The sequence below is a fragment of the Nicotiana tabacum genome, chromosome 4, assembly GCF_000715075.1.
Source record: "Nicotiana tabacum cultivar K326 chromosome 4, ASM71507v2, whole genome shotgun sequence".
Taxonomy (NCBI): Eukaryota; Viridiplantae; Streptophyta; class Magnoliopsida; order Solanales; family Solanaceae; genus Nicotiana; species Nicotiana tabacum.
In genome coordinates, this window is record NC_134083.1 from 149,792,254 (window position 1) to 149,810,250 (window position 17,997).

Sequence of the window (17,997 nt, forward strand, 5' to 3'; positions counted from 1 at the left end):
AATCTATAACCACATCAACATCGATCTTGTGTTAATTTTCTTGTTTTAGCTAATTCATAACTAATTTAGAATACCCAACCCTTGGGTTTCATGTTTGACTCTTAATTCATCAATTTATACTTACTCACGCTACTGGTAGTTGAGAATACTTCAAAATCTATTAAATACAACCTATTCATATGATATACCCAGTTAATTCACAGAAAAGTCTCATGAATTTTTCTCAATTTCCTTAACTTTATCTTTCAAATTCTTAATCCAATTTCGAAATTATATCTACTCAGCCCTATAAGAATCATGTATATAAAATTCCATTTTCTTAAAAGAGGAAGAAATACATGTAACTACCTGGAGTGTATTGCTGAAACCCAAGGAATTGTATGCCAAAGATTAGATGAAACACGATCTTCTGCGCTAAAGAAACACCTGAAACTTTCTTTCTTTTGTTTTTCCTGTTCGATGCTTTGTTTCTTTCTTTCTAAGGGATTTTATTTTTTCTATATGAAACCCTTTTTGGCTTTTTTCAGTTGAACCAAATGGGCTAAGCCCACTTAACATACTCTTTCTTTCTTTCCTTTTTTCATTATTATTTTTTTTGTTGCAACTTACTTAACTATCCTTTATTTAATAGGAGATATTACATTCTTCCCACCTTATAAAATTGGGTCCCGGAATTTAACTCAAGTGTATGCCTGTAGATTGAAATAGGTGAGGATACTTGACTCGCATAGCATCTTCTACTTCCCAAGTAGTTTCCTCAACTGTATGATTTCGCCCTAAGAATTTTACGAACTCAATTTCTTTTGATCGTAGCTTTCTTATTTGTCTGTCAACAATAGCCATCGGCTCCTCTTCGTAAGACAACTTCTTATCGAGCGGTATAGTCGGTGCTTGAAACACCTGAGATGAGTCTGATAGATATTTTCTTAGCATTGAGACATGAAATATTGGATGAATAAAAGATAACACAGGAGGAAGTGCCAAATGATAAGCCACAGCTCCCACTCGGTCTAGTATCTCATACGGTCCTATAAACCTGGGGCTCAACTTGCCTCTTTTCCCAAACCGCATTGCACCTTTCATATGAGAGACTCGTAGGAACACTTTGTCCCCAGTTGTGAACACTAAATCTCTTCTTCTCTTATCTGCATAAGACTTTTCTCTGCTTTGAGCCGTAAGCAATCTCTGCCTGATTAATTTGACCTTATCAATAACTTCTTGTACTAAGTCGGGTCCCAATAAGTTAGTCTCACTGACTTCAAACCATCTGATAGGAGAATGACATCTTCTACCATACAATGCTTTGTACGGTGCCATTTGAATACTGGACTAGAAGCTATTGTTGTAAGCAAATTTAGCTAAAGGTAGATAAGCATCCCAACTACCTCCAAACACAAGAATACAAGCTCTCAACATATCCTCCAAGATCTGTATAGTACGTTATGACTGCCCATCTGTCTGTGGATGAAATGCAGTACTAAGATCTACTCATGTACCCAATGCTTCTTGAGAAGATTTCCAAAAGCGTGAAGTGAACTGTGATCCTCTATCAGAGATAATGGATACTGGAACTCCATGAAGTCGGACAATTTCATTCATAAATATCTGTGCATACCTCACTCCACCATATGTAGTCTTCACTGGCAAAAAGTGTGCTAATTTTGTTAGTAGATCTACAATTACCCGCACAGAATCATAACCTCTAAGAGTACGGGGTAGGCCAGTCACAAAATCCATGGTAATTCTTTCCAACTTCTACTCTGAAATCTCAGTTTATTGCAGTAGTCCTGCGGGTCGCTGATGCTCAGCCTTGAGCTGCTGAAAAGTCAAACAGCTAGAAACAAAGTTAGCAACATCTTTCTTCATGCCTTCCCACCAATAAAATTTCTTGAGGTCATGGTACATTTTAGTAGATCCAGGATATATAGTGTATTTATAGTTGCGGGCTTCTTTAAGAATAACATGCGTCAACCTATCTACGTCTGCGATACATAGCATGTCACCCATTCGAAGAACACCATCACTTTCAACAATCATAACCTTGCTCTTACCAGCTAAGGCCTCATCTCTGTATTTGCATAATCTCTCATCCTCATATTGGGTGGCCTTAATGTGCTCGACTAATGAAGACTTGGCTCGAACACAAGCCAACAATATATCTGACTTTCCCACACTAAATTTGATACTTGTACCTTCTAGTCTCTGAATATCATTGGCCAAAAGTCTCTTTGTAGGAGCTATATGTGCCAAACTTCCCATAGATTTTCTGCTCAATGCATCATCCACTACATTGGCTTTTCCAGGATGATACAAAATAGAAAAATCATAATCTTTGAGTAGTTCCATCCACCGGCACTGCCGAAGATTCAAATCTCTCTGCGGAAAGATGTACTTTAGACTTTTATGGTCAGTATAAATCTCACAAGTTTTGCCGTATAGGTAATGGATCCAAATTTTTAAAGAAAATACTACTGCAGCCATCTCCAAATCATGTGTAGGATATTTTTGCTCGTGCTTTTTCAATTGTCTCGAAGCATAAGCTATAACGCGACCATTTTGCATGAGAACATCTCCTAATCCCACCCTCGAGGCATCACAGAATACTGTAAATCCTCCAGAACTTGATGGTAAAGGTAATATTGGTGCAGTTGTCAAACATGTTTTGAGTTTATGAAAGCTCTGCTCACATTCCTCCGTCCACTGAAACTTTACATTTTTCCGTGTTAGCTTAGTCAGTGGCGCTGCTATTCTGGAGAAATCCTACACAAAACACCTGTAATAGCCTGCTAAGCCTAAAAAGTTGCTAATCTCTGTAGGAGAAGTAGGTCTGGGCCATTTCTGCACAACTTCTATCTTCTTAGGATCTACTATAATTCCATCTTTGGATACAACATGCCCCAGAAATGCTACTGAGTCTAGCCAAAATTCACACTTCGAGAACTTAGCATAAAGTCGATGTTCTAGCTATGTCTGCAACACAGTCCTCAAATGATTCTCGTGTCACCTTGGCTACGAGAATATATCAGGATATCATCAATAAATACTATTACAAATCTATCCAGAAACGGCTTGAACACCTTATTCATTAAATCTATGAATGCAGCTGGAGTATTAGTCAGTCCGAAAGGCATCACAAGAAACTCATAGTGCCCGTAGAGTTCTGAAAGCAGTCTTAGAAATATCTTCATCTTTGATTCTAAGCTGATGATAACCAGATCGGAGGTCAATTTTTGAAAAGTGGGCAGCTCCTTGTAACTGATCAAATATGTCGTCTATACGATGCAAAGGATATTTATTGCGTATTGTTATCTTGTTCAACTGTCTATAGTCAATGCATATTCTCAGAGATCCGTCTTTCTTCTTTACGAACAATACTGGTGCACCCCATGGTGATACACTAGGTCTGATAAAACCCTTATCTAGCAAATCCTGCAACTATTGCTTTAGCTCCCTCAACTCTGCTGGTGCCATCCGATATGGGAGTATCGATATGGGTTGTGTGTCAGGTGGCAAATCAATACCAAAATCTATTTCTCGTACTGGAGGCAATCCTAGTAAATCCTCAGGAAATACATCAGAAAATTCTCTCACTACTAGTATATTTTTTATACTAATTGTTTCCTTTCTTGTGTCATTTACAATAGCTAAGAGACCCAAGCAACCTTTCTTCAGAAGTCGTTGAGCCTTCATAAAAGATATAACTTTGCAAATCTCTAGAACCTAACCCCCTTTTAGAATAAAACTGGGTTCGTTTGGTATCTCAAACTTAACTATCTTTGCATGACAATCAACGATAGCATAGCAAGAACACAACCAATCTATTCCCATCAGCATGTCAAAGTCAATCATATCAAGTACAATAAGGTCATCTAGAGTATCTCTACCCTCAACCCGAATCTGACAAGCACGATACACGTATTCAGCTAATAGAGACTCTCCAACAGGAGTAGCAACTAGAAAATGATCATTCAATAGCTCAGGTTGTCTACTAAACCTCAAAGCAAAGTACGAGGACACATAGGAGTGAGTAGATCCCGAATCAATCAATGCAAGTGCATCAAAGGAACAGACAGAAAGAATACCTATAACCACTGCATTCGAGGCCTGAGCATCCTGCCTAGTAAATGCAAAAACTCTTGCTTGAACTCTACCAGCATTCCCTTGCCCTTGATTCACAGTAGCACTATCTCCAGCACCTCGACTTCTATTTCCTGTAGCTGCAGCACCTAAAGTATTACGAGTAGTCTGAGTAGGTGCAACTGACTGTATAGAAGCTTGGCTGAAATTTCTCGGAGGCTGAGGGCAATCCCTCAAATGATGTCCCAACTGGCCACATCGAAAGCACTATCTAGTCAGAACACAACACTGGCCTAAATGTGATCTACCACAGGTCTGCCACATTGGAGTAGTGGCATATGTCTACCCAGAATTACGATGTCCAGCTGATGATGATAATGGTCCCCTAGTACCCTGTCTGTAATATGGTCTGTATGCAGACTGTGAAGACAAATGTCTCCCTGTCTGAAGACCCTGTTGCTGTTGTCCCTGATTTCCTGCTTTGTGATTTTCACTAAAACCGCCATTGAAAGATCCTCCTGTCTTGGACTTCTTACGTAAATCACTGGTTGCATGCTCATCACGTCCCTTATTTTCAATCTTTCTAGCGAGATCGACTGCATCAGTGTAGGACAAGGTCTTCATCTGTGGGTCTACTACAATGTATAGATGACCAACCAACCCATTAACAAACCTCTGAACTCGAGCTTCTTGGGTAAGCACTAGGTAAGGAGCATATCTAGCTAGATTACAGAACTTGGTGTTATATGTTGACACATCCATATCTGGAGTCTGGACCAATCTCTAAAAGTCTCTAGCATATTTTTCCTCAGGCTGTCTAGAAGAAAATGATCCATAAACAACTTACTGAACTCGTCCCATGTCAGTGGGGCTGCTCCTGCTGGACTTCCAAGCAATATAGTTTCATACCACGTGTTAGTCATATCCTCTAGTTTGTATGTTGCGAGCTCCATGGACCTCTCACTAGAACATCCTATAGCACGTAATGCCTTGAGTGTCCCATCCAAGAAACTTTGAGGATCTACTGAATTATCAGAACCTGTGAATTTTGGTGATTTCAATTTCAGGAACTCTAGCAGGGATACCTCTTTATTCCCGAAAGCCTAAGTCTGTGCAGGTGTTTGTATCTGTAAAGTAGCCTGGGGAGCAAAACTTCCACCCTGAGTAGGCACCAATGCCTCTAACACATTTAATAACCTTGTCACTGTGTCAGCAGGTAAGGTAACAGTAGGTACAACAGTTGGCACTGGTGGTGAAGCATCCTGAACTCCCTGTTCTTGCACATGATCTGGTATAGCAGCTTAGGGTTGACTCATGTTCACAACTTCAGGTTGAGGAGCGGCCTATCTTCTAGTCAGATGAGCCCCAACTTGACCGCCACCTTAGGTAGTACCACGTCCAGCACCACGTCTAGCAAATGAGGGTGTGCGTGCCATAGCCATATGCGAAAGAAATACTCTAAAGTTAATCTCAAGTTATCTCAATGCACGATCAAGAATGAAAGAAGGGAAAATATTCCTAGATGTTCAGTAGCCTCAAGATCATATGGCGCCTACATACCCATGAACAAGACTCTACTAAACATTGCTCCATGACTCAGGACTTAAAGCCTAAGCTCTGATATCAAATTTGTCACAACCCAATTTAGGATCGTGACCGGCGCTTAGGAGCAAGTGCTCCCAAATAAGCCTTATTGGTATTTTACAGACAAACGGACAGAGTTTCCCATGTTTTTGGACTATCCAAAAAATTTTCGTATCTCAAAATCAATAACCAACCATCCTAATATCACACAAAATAATCAACAACTTATCAATTAACCGAAACAAGTCTCCACCTTTACTAATTAACCCACTAACAACCAGAAATACTAATTTATCTCCAAATTCAATTAGAAAGAGCGATACTCAACATAAGTCTATAATAACAAAAGAATTCTCATGGCATTAAAAGAATGACTATGGAGCGACTCTAAGAGTTCAAAGAAATAGCGGGGAATGAGTCGCTAGCTCAGTGAGTAATAACACTTAACCACAACTATTTTTATTGGGGACAAGTCAGAAAATATACTAGTATATCAAACAGAAAATATAATAAAAATGCCCTTTTAGAAACAATAAGTAATTTTCAGTCTCGTCATATTTTTCATGTAATATAATTCAATTGAAAAATTCAGTAATACACATCGGTAGATACTGTATAATATCAATATTCATATTTGGGAGGTTTCAATGAACGGGTCATGTAATTGGTATAACTGTAGACTACTTCGCAAGAAGTCAAATATGACGATAGTCCCTACTCGAGGGAAATCAGTAACGGTATGCTAGTTCTACCTTCCCACTAGCGAGGGTTGTAACGGTATCAGTAATTACAAGGTGCACCAGGTCTAACTAACCCGTCGTTAGCTACGGAATCCTTCAAAGCCTACTCCCATTTATAATTGTCTCTGTAATCCGTATATACTCATAGAAAAATATTTTAAAATAATATAGGGCATTTCAGTTCTTATCAAATCATGTAATTTTATTTCGATAACAGTAAATTCAAGTAGCGGTAAAACATATCTAGTGATAACAAGAACATTTAAAATAACGGTAATCATCTCAAATAACTATTTCGGTATCATATCGAGTAAATGACTTGTCCCACATGAAACTCAAAATAATCGGTAATATATTCCTATTAAAAATCATGTGTAAATCATGCAAGTTATGAAAACATTGACCTTATCCAAGGCATCCTGTATCAAATCAGTCCCCAACAACCGAGCCTCTCCCGGTTCAACCCAGCCAACTGGCGAACGTCATCGCCTCCCGTATAATGCTTCATACGGAGCCATATAAATGCTCGACTGTTATCTGTTATTATAGGCAAACTCTACAAGTGGCAAGAATGGATCCCAAGAACCTCCAAAAATCTGTAATACAAGCGCGAAGCATATCTTCCAATATCTGAATAGTGCGCTCTGATTGCCCGTTTGTCTGTGGATGAAATGTTGTACTCAACTCAACCCGCGTGCCTAACTCACGTTGTACAACCCTCCAGAAGTGCGAGCTAAACTGCGTACCTCGATCTGAAATTATAGACACGGGAAAATCGTGAAGCTGGACAATCTCACGAATGTAAATTTCTAGCTAATCGCTCTGAAGAATAGGTGATTGCCACTGGAATGAAATGCGTTTAGTTGGTCAACCTGTCAATAATGACCCATACTACGTCAAACTTCTTCTGAGTCTGTGGGAGTCTAACAACAAAATCCATAGTGATACGCTCCCACTTCCACTCAGGAATTTCTAACTTCTGAAGAAAATCACCAGGTCTATGATGCTCGTACTTAACTTGCTGACAATTCAAACACCGAGCTACACATGCAACTATATCCTTTTTCATTCTTCTCCACCAATAATGTTGCCGAAAATCTTGATATATTTTCGCGGCACCCGGATGATTAGAATACTGGGAACTGTGGGCCTCTTCAGGAATTAATTCACGAAGCCCATACACATTAAGAGCACAAATACAATCCTGCATCCGCAGAACTCCATCATCTCTCACAGCAACCTGCTTGGCACCACCAAGCCGCACCGTGTCCTTAAGGACAAGCAAATGAGGATCATCACACTGTCGCTCTCTGATGCGCTCATATAAAGAAGAATGAGTGATTGTGCAAGCTAGAACCCGATTTAGCTCCGAAACATCTAACCTCAAAAACTTATTGGCCAAAGTCTGAACATCTGCAGCTAGCGATCTCTCACCAACTGGAATATACACAAGGCTGCCCATACTCACAGCCTTTCTACTCAAAGCATCGGCCACCACATTGGCCTTTCCCGGGTGATACAAAATGGTAATATCGTAGTCTTTCAACAGCTCCAACCATCTTCTCTGCCTCAAATTGAGATCTTTTTGTTTGAATAGATACTGTAGACTACGATGATGTGTGAGTACTTCACATGACACGCCGTAAAGGCAGTGCCTCCAAATCTTCAGTGCATGAACAATGGCTGCCAATTCTAAGTCATGAACAGGATAATTCTTCTCGTGAACTTTCAACTGCCGTGACGCATATGCAATCACCCTGCCATCTTGTATCAACACTGCACCAAGTCCAATACAAGATGCATCACAATACACCATGTACAATCCTGAACCTGTGGGCAACACCAACATTGGCTTCGTAGTCAAAGCAGTCTTGAGCTTCTGAAAGCTCAACTCACACTCGCCTGACCATCTAAATGGAGCACCCTTCTGGGTCAGTCTAGTCAATGGGTTTGCTATAGATGAAAACCCTTCCACGAACCAGCGATAATAACTTGCCAGACCCAGAAAACCCCGAATCTCTGTAGCTGAAGTAGGTCTAGGCCAGTTCTGAACTGCCTCAATTTTCTTAGGGTCCACTTTTATGCCTTCTAGCGATACAACATGCCCTAAAAAGGCAACTGAGTCTAACAAAAACTCGCATTTTGAAAATTTGGCATATAATTGATTATCCCTCCAAGTCTAAAGCACAATCCGAAGATGTTGCTCATGCTCATCTCGACTGTTGAAGTAAATCAAGATATCATCAATGAATACAACCACAAAGGAATCCAGATAGGGCTTGAACACCCGGTTCATCAAATCCATAAATGCTGCTGGGGCATTTGTCAGCCCAAATGACATCACTAAAAATTCATAATGCCCATATTGAGTCTGAAAAGCTATCTTAGGGACATCAGATGCCCTAATCTTCAACTGATGATAGCCAGACCTCAAGTCAATCTTCAAAAATATCTTGGCACCCTGAAGCTGATCGAATAAGTCATTAATTCTTGGCAACGGATACTTGTTCTTGATAGTAGACTTGTTCAACTGCCGATAATCTATACACATCCGCATTGAACCATCTTTCTTATTCATAAATAAGACTGGTGCACCCCAGGGCGATACACTGGGTGTAATGAATCCCTAATCAAGCAAGTCTTGTAACTGCTCTTTCTATTCTTTCAACTCTGGCGGGGCCATACGGTATGATGGAATAGAAATAGGCTGAGTGCCCGGAGCCAAATCAATACAGAAGTCAATATCTATGTCGGGTGGTATCCCCGACAAATTTACAGGAAATACTTCTCCAAGTTCACGAACAACTGGTACTGAGTCCATAGAAGAAACATCCGTACTGGGATCACGAATATAAGCCAAATAGGCTAGACACCACTTCTCGACCATACACCGAGCCTTCATATAAGAAATAACCATGTTAGTAGAATGACCAGGAGTTTCTTTCCACTCTAATCGAGGTAACCCCGGCATGGATAAGGTCACCATCTTGGCATGACAATTGAATATAGCATGATAAGGTGACAACCAATCCATACCCAGTATGACGTCAAAATCTACCATGTCGAGAAGTAGAAGACCCAGATAGTAAACACGCACGAATAATAGACATGATCTACCACAACAGAATCTCCCACCGACATGGACACATATACAGACGCACTCAGAGAATCACGAGGCACAACCATATATGAAGCAAAGTAGGAGGACACATAGGAGTAAGTAGATCCTAAATCAAATAGAATTGAGGCATCTCTATGGAAAACTGGAACAATACCTGTGATCACGGCGTCAGATGACTCGGCCACAGGCCTAACTGGGAAAGCATAGAATCGGGGTTGGGCCCCACCAGTCTAAACTACATCTCTGGGACAGGCCATAGCTCGCTGGCCTCCACCTCTAATAGTCTGACCTCCATATCTAGCAGTCTGACCTTCACGTCTAACAGTCTGACCCCTGCCCCTAGCTGGTCGGGCGGGCGGTAGAGAAACTAGTACTAGTATGATGGCACATGAATTCTATTAAGATCTGTTCCTCAACAACCTAGGGCAATGCCTCCTGATGTGATCAATGTTCCCACACTCATAACACACATCCTATTGTCGTGGCTGCTGAAGCTGAAGCTTACCCGAACGGGTCGGATAGCTGCCATAGTGACTCTGGAGTGGTGGTGCACTAATAGGAGTTGAATGTGCACTGAATGCTGGCTGTCCAGGGTAAGGAACATAAGGACCTTGACTCTCTTAAGCACCGTGAGAAGTCTGAAGTGCTGAATAAAATAGCTTGGGAGGATGACCCCTACCATAAGTACTCCTGCCTCCAGATGAGGCACCTCTGAATTTATCAGAATGACGGGGCCTCTTATCTGACACTGGCCCTCTCTCTTGTGAAAGAATCATCTCGATCCTCCTGGCGACATTAGCAACCGTCTGAAATGCAATCTCACTCCCGGTCTCTTTGGACATCTGTAGCTTGATAGGTTGAACGAGTCCATCAATGAACCTCCTCACCCCCCCCTCTCTCTCTCTCTCTCTCTCTCTCTCGGTAGGAAGCAGAAGAAGAGCATGACGGGCTAGATCCACAAAACGGGTCTCATACTGAGTGACTGACATACTGCCCTGCTAGAGATGCTCAAACTGCTCGCGATAATTCTCCCTCAGTGTGATAGGAAGGAACTTCTCTAGAAATAGCTACGAGAACTTCTCCCAGGTAAGTGCAGGCAAACTAACTGGTCTAGTAAATACATAATATTTCCACCACCTCTTTGCAGAACAAGTCATCTGAAACACAGCAAAATCAACCCCATTGCTTTCGACTATCCCCATGTTCTGCAATACTTCATAGCAGTGGTCAAGAAAATCCTGTGGGTCCTCAGAAGGTGTACCAATGAAATAGATTGGAAATAGCTTGGTAAACTTGTCCAACCTCAACAAAGCCTCAGAAGACAAAGCAGGCCTATCACCGGCCGGTGCTGCAATAACTGGTTGAACTAGCCCAACTGGATGGGCTACTGGAGGCTGATGCTGGGAAGTTGTCTGCCCCGGAGTGGGAGTAGTGGGAGTTTGTACTCCTCTCCCAGCCTGTGAAATGACTGGAGCCACTGGAAATGTACCATTTTGGGCCATACCCTCAATAAGACTCACAAAACGGACTAGAGCGTCCTGATATACTGAAGTAGCTATGAATCCTTCCGAAACCTGAACTGGTCCAACAGGTATCATCTGAGCTAGAACCTTCGCTTCTAAATCCACCTAAGGTTCTACAACATGTGCTGCTTCTCGAGCTCTAGATTGAGCTCTGCCTCTGCCTCTACCTTGACCTCTGGCGCGACCTCGGACTCGGCCTCTGCCCCTAGTCGTAGCTGCCACTGGGGGCTCTGGCTCCTGTCCGGCTGTAGATGTAGTGCGTGTTATCGCCATCTGCGAGAGGACAAGAATAGAAGAGTTCAATCGTCAATGATAGAATAATATCGCACGACATAGTAGAATAGAAGTGAAATTATTCCTAAACTCCATAGCCTCTGGAAGATAAGTACAGACGTCTCCGTATCGATCCTTCAGAGTCTACTAAGCTAGCTCATGACTCGTGAGACCTATGTAACCTAATACTCTGATACCAACTTGTCACGACCCGAAATTTCCGCCTTCGGGACAGTGATGGCGCCTAACATTTCACTTGCTAGTTAAGCAACGTTAGAATAATTTTAACCATTTTTTTAACAATTTAATTTAATTAATAATAAAGAAACTAATAACTGGAATAAAATCTAAAATAAAGTGAGTAAACCATAATAATAGTGATGTCTAAATACCATCCTAAAACTGGTGTCACAAGTGCACGAGCTACTAGAATAATACAAATAAGGGTCTGAATGAAAATAAAGTTGTCTGACAGAAATACACAGATAAAATAAAGTAGATGGGTACTTCAGAGCTCTGAACGCCGTGCAACTATACCTCAAGTCTCATGTGGATAGCTGAATCTGAGAAAATCTATTGTACGCCACTAGGACCAACTCCCGTATTTTTACAAGAAGTACAGAGTGTAGTATGAGTACAACCAACCCTATGTACACAGTAAGTGCCGAGCCTAACCTCGACGAAGTAGTGACGAGGCTATGGCAGGTCACTTACATTAACCTGTACGCAATAATAATAACAACAATAATATAGGAGAACATGAATAGAAATTAAACCGGTAAATCATATCAACAATCAAGCCAACTTGGCAGTCATAACCAATTATTACTTAAATCACTTTCCGTTGCGGTGTGCAACCCGATCCCATAATATATTCATATTCAATTCTGTTGCTGCGTGCAACCTGATCCCACAATATATTCATTTTCATTTAATTCCATTGCGGCGTGCAACCCGATCCTCAATATATCTTTTCAATCAATTTTGTTGCGGCGTGCAACCCGTTCCTCCAATACACTTTCAATCAATTCTATTGCAGCGTACAACCCGCTCCTCCAATATATTCACTTTCATTTCAGTTGCGTTGTACAACCCGCTCCTCAATAATATACTTTACCAATTCTTATAAAAGAAATTATTCCAATAAATGCAACAATTAATATGAAATTGTAAGACAATAAGCATATAATAATTATGATTTATTTAGAAACAAGTGATGACAAGTAGCAATTAGTTGTGAAAATTAAGGAGGAAATAAGCAATTTAATATTTAGTATGCTAAATGTCAAGTAACAATTAAGTCACATAAATCAAATAAGCATGTAGCAAATATAACATGGATTCAAGGCATAATATTGAGCAAGGAATATGAGAAAAATAATTAATATAATAATTATGTAACGACCCAACCGGTCGTTTTGAGCTCTAGCGCATCGTTCGACGGTTTGAGGCCTTGAGTAGTTTCACTTCAGGTATTATGACTTGTACGTGTGGTCGGAATTGAAATCCGGAAAGTTCGGAGTTGATTTGGAGAGAAAATTCTAATTCCAGAAGCTTTAAGTTCGAAGAGTTAGCTAAGGTTTGATTTTAAGTAACCGACCTCAAAATCGGGATTGGAAAGTTCCAACAGATTCGTATAATAATTTTGGACTTTGACGTATGTCCAGATCTAGTTTTGGATGACCCGGGAGCGTTTTGGCACCTATTGTGGAAACATGGCATTTTGGAAGAATTTCATAAATTTGGGTTGAAGTGCATTTCAATGTTATTAATGTCCCGTTGGGATTCTGAGTCTGGGAATAGCTCCGCATGGTGATTCTGGTATTGGGAGTGCGTCCGTATGTGGATTTGGAGGTCCGTAGGTCATTTCGGGGTCATTTGGCGAAAGTTAGAATTTTGAAGGGTTTTTGAGAAGTTTGACCGGGAGTAGACTTTTGATATTGGGGTCGGATTTCGATTCTGGAAGTTGGAGTAGGTCTGTAATGTCAATTATGACTTGTGTGTAAAATCTAAGGTCAATCGGACGTGATTTGATAGGTTTCGGCATCGAATGGAGAAGTTTGAAGTTCTAAAGTTCATTAAGCTTGAATTGGGATGTGATTCATGGTTATGGCATTGTTTGATGTGAGTTGAGGCCTCGAGCAAGTTCATGTCATGTTTTGGGACGTGTTGGTGTATTTGGTTGAGGTCCCGAGGGCCTCGGGTGGATTCCAGATGGTTAACGGATCAACTTTTGGACTAAAGGAATGATGAGGCAGTTGGTATCTAGTATAACTGCACCTGCGATGTTTTGGCCACAGGTGCGGAGCCGCAGAAGTGGCCAAGAGGGTCGCAGAAGAGGTTCTAGCTAGGGAAGGCTAGGGCCGCCGATGCGGTCGAGTTTCGCAGAAGAGGGACCGCACCTTCGCACGTGGAGCCGCATAAGCGAAGGCCCAGAAGTGCATATGGGGCCGCAAATGCGGAGTTGAGGGGCCTGAAGGAAGACCGCAAAAGCGATACTTCGGCCACACCAGCGGGACCGTAGAAGCGGTCAAGTGATCGCAGGTGCGAGAGGTCGCTGGGCAGTGTGCTCTTTTAAGAACGGGATTTGGCTCATTTTCTTTCATTCTCTCTTGGTTTGGGCGATTCTTGGAGAGGTTCAAGTAGAGGTTTTTATCATCAATGGCAAGGTAAGTTATCCCCACCTAATTTGAGTTAAATACATGGTTTTTATATAGATTCGAGCATGGAAATTGGTAGAAATTGTGGAATTTTTGGTAGAAAACCTAGAATTGGTAATTTTGGATTTTGACCACGAATTGGGGCATGGAATTGGAAATAAATTATATATTTGAATTTGTGAGATTATGGGTAATGGTCATCTTCAAAAAAATTTGCAATCCGGGCACGTGGGCCCGAGGGTGATTTTTATCGACTTTTCGAGCAGAGTTGGAAATTTGTCTAAATTGATTTGTTATGAGTATAAGAGTATATTCTTATTTGTTTGCACATTATTTGACTAGTTTGGAGCGACGGGCACCGGTTTGAGGTGTTGGAGCCGGTTACGAAACTTCGGAGCGAGGTAAGTCACATGTCTAACTCTGTGAGGGGGAAACTACCCCTAGGTGATATAATGTGTAACTTGATGCGGGGACTACGTGCGTACGAGGTGACGAAAGTCCGTACGTAGCTAGATTCATGTTATTGTTCGGGTAGACTTAGGTTCACACCATGCTATACTTGCACTATAGAGATTATCTTTGCTCGTTTAATTCTTTTATTTCACATTATGACTTGAGACTAGACATGCGTAGATTGATAGACTCGTTATTGTAGAGACTTCATGAGTTTCATGATTAGTCACAAAACAATTGTACTCCTCTTATGAAATTGTGTCCGTGATATATATATGTATGTTTCATTGAAAGGTTTTTCATTAAAGAAATTATAACTCACACATTTATTCGTGAGTGGTGTCAAGGACCCGTTAAAGCTGCTTACTCTAATGGGATCGGGTCGTTTGCCTCGTCAGGATTTATGTACCACACTCTAATGGGATTGGGTCATTCGCCTTGGCAGGATTTATGTACCATACTCTCATGGGAGCGGGTCGTTCACCTCGGCGGGTTAATAGATGCATCTATGGTTCGTGCTGCTTGACCTTCGACAATGCACAAATTATGATAGGATCGGGCCGTATGCCTCGTCATTTCTTTAAAACATCTTCATGAAATCGTGCGTAACATTTGGCAAGAAGCCAGTGTATCTGTGAGTTCTTCCTGATTTGAAGTATAACGACCCATTTTTGTGAGGTTCACTATATATTTATATATATGCTCCGGTTGAGGAGCAAATTTGCTAATTGAGAGCTTGAGCCTGTTGTAAAGAGGAGAATTGTACCACGTATTTATACTTATTTATTTTATTTATTTACTCTGCCTCATATTTGTTCACCTCTTTACTGTACCTGATATTATTGGACCACTAGTGAGTGTCGATATTGACCCCTCGTCACTACTCCTCTAGGGTTAGGCTAGATACTTACTAGGTACACGTTGATTTATGTACTCATACTACACTTGCTGCACATTTTTGTGCATGTACTTTTATGTCTGGTGGTCCTTTGGGCACGGAGGCGCGGATGATGCGGGGACTTACCGTGAGCTGCATTTTATGTTACGATCCGCTACCAGCAGTCTCCTTCAGAGTTATTTATATTCTCCTGTCCAATTTGTATTCCGGACAAATGTTGTATTTTATTTTACTTCCTAGTAAATGCTCATGCACTTGTGACACCAGATTTTGGGGATGATTATGGGTTATTCCGTATTGTTGTTTTGAAGATATTATCATTTACTCTATAAAATTTTATCTCTTACTACTTAATTAAAGGATATTTATGATTTCAAAAATACTATAATGAGTAATTAAGTTAAACTTTTATTGTTGGCTTGCCTGGCAGTGGTGTTAGGCGCCATCACGACCTTTAATGGATTTTGGGTCGTGACAATATGGAATCAGAGCATTAGGTTCACATAGGTCTCACGAGTCATGAGCAAGTCTAGTAGAGTCTTGCGGATTGGTACAGAGACGTTTGTACTTATTTTCGAGAGGCTACAGGACTGTTAGGAGAACTTCCCTTCTTGATTCCTCATCGTGCGATTTGATTCCTTTGAGTCTTATGCCTTCATTTCTTTCCTATTAAATCTTATGCGACGTGAAGCGCTTGTTATCAATTGGGAATCAAAGAATTTTAATGGTACTGCAGAGGTGGTGCAGGATGTTTCTCCCTGCGTATTCGATTGGGTTAATGTCATCGCCTTGCGGAAGGATGTTCTGTCATTTCAGCTCAGTACCTGTATTTCTGATGGTTTTGTTGCTATGCACCAATTACTATAATGTTCATGAGTTGTTATCGCACAGTATTAAAGTAATGGTAGGATACTTGTCTATGTGTAGGGGCATTTAATGATTTGAAAGGAGGTTTTTCTCAATGCACGATTTAGAGGTTCAGTGTTTTATTTCCAACGAAGGAAAGGCAATCGGACTAAGAATGGTCAGGTTTAGGTTTATGGAGTAACGAGACTTGGTATTTTCGAGCGTGGTGGAATCGTCATTCGTGATGTGGTGTCTTCGTCCTTGATGAATGTGTTAAGTTCACCGGTGTTATGGTTTTCTTCAATTCGCCTTCGGGGCAGGGTATTGTGAAATGTTGTCGGGGAAGCGGCTATCAAAGATCGCGGTGTGTAGTGGTTCAGAATCGAATCGGTGTTCCTAGTGTTGATGGCTCGAGGAAGATGATCTTTGAGGAGGTTTAAAGTTGGTAGCGATCTAGCAATCCAAGTGCTACAGAGATGGACTCTGATTTAAAGGCAACAATTGGGCAGTGAAGGATAAAGGAAGGACATGGCGGAAGGGAGTCTCGCGGTTGTTGAATTACTAGTAGGTTAGGTATGAAAAGCAGAAGTCGGGAAGTTGCCTAAAGGAGAGGGTTTAACCAAAGTGGGAGAGTGGCAGAGTATCATATGGGTTCTGTGGTAGGATAGCTACACGCCTTGGGGAAAATTTAGAGTGATTTGGGACTTATAATGGACAGTGACTAGGTCTACGAACTAATTTGGAATATTGGATATTGTACTGAGGAAGATTGGATATGACGGAAAGGAGTTGCATGATATGAAGAAGGATACAACATGACTTTGGATTGGAATGTATTGTCGCACCTTTAGTTGATGTCCACGAGGAGTGAACGGATTTGTACAGCTGGTGGATGAGCACATGCTCAGGATGGTTTATTGGTTTCGTGTTAATGGTACTCGGTGCAACGTTGTTGGAAGATGTTGGCATGGAATTTACACAGGTGGGTTATTTCCGGTGAGCATGTTAATGGTTGCGTGGTGTTGACGAAGCGTCTGCGAAGAATCATGGGCTACCCATTAAGAGGTCGAACATGTGAATGTGGATAGGGATTCAGAGCATTCATGAAATGTTTAACAGGAAGATTTTGAGAAATTTGGTGGGTTGATTGTGCGAGGTCATGTCAGTGAGGAAGAAGGAATCCTGGTAGGTTCCAGGGTTATGTAATGGTAGCCTCAAGCTAAGTGGGAGAGCCCCACCGCCTACGATTGGATTGCATGGTTTTCTACTTGTGAGGTTTCTGGTTATCGACATATTGGTGGGTTATTACGACTAAGGAAAGAGAACATTAGTGGTGATTTGAGCAAAGGATTTGATGAATGTGTGCTATAATTGGCCTTATAGATTCATGTTCAGGCCTTGGGAAGACTCAGGATTTATGTTTCGTGTAGATGTGATGTACAAGGAAAGTGATTCAGCCGGGTGCTTCCTTGAAAGGGTGTTCATGTGCTAGCAGAGCCTTGGAGTCAATTATATTTGGGATCAAGTCGGAGTGGGTGACTCTCAACAATGGTCATAGTATCGAGTTTTTGCGGTGGATTATGAAAGGGGCTTAGAGTGTTCTATGTTATTATTGGTCTGCGGTGCAGCATTGGGAGGAATGGGAGGAAATAACTTCGGATTCATAGAGAAATGATCAGAATGGGTATACCAGTTGAAGATGTGAATATGCGCACTAGGAGGGTATGAGATGGTTCGTGGGTTTTGAGACAACGTGGTCTTGTGAAATGAGGTCACTCAGGATGAGTCCGGATTTGGGTTTGTTATGTTTGAAATAGAGCTA

General features: G+C 41.3%; 1 protein-coding gene across 1 annotated transcript; it reads right to left on the reverse strand.

Moving 5' to 3' along the window:
* Positions 1-675: 675 nt before the first annotated feature.
* LOC142180177 (uncharacterized) lies at positions 676-1,737 on the reverse strand. The gene is made up of 2 exons (XM_075251119.1): positions 1,497-1,737; positions 676-1,223 (listed from the first exon to the last, which is right to left on the reverse strand). Exons 1-2 carry the CDS (start codon positions 1,735-1,737, stop codon positions 676-678), a joined length of 789 nt encoding a protein of 262 aa, XP_075107220.1.
* Between the last annotated feature and the right edge of the window lie 16,260 nt (positions 1,738-17,997).

What these genes read in the sequence shown, in the direction of transcription:
- LOC142180177 (XM_075251119.1), bottom strand. Translation starts at nt 1,737, where the DNA reads ATGGATTTTGTGACTGGCCTACCCCGTACTCTTAGAGGTTATGATTCT. An exon ending in ATCTTCTCAAGAAGCATTGG is followed by an intron (nt 1,224 to 1,496) that starts GTACATGAGTAG and finishes GACCCGACTTAG; the next exon opens with TACAAGAAGTTATTGATAAG.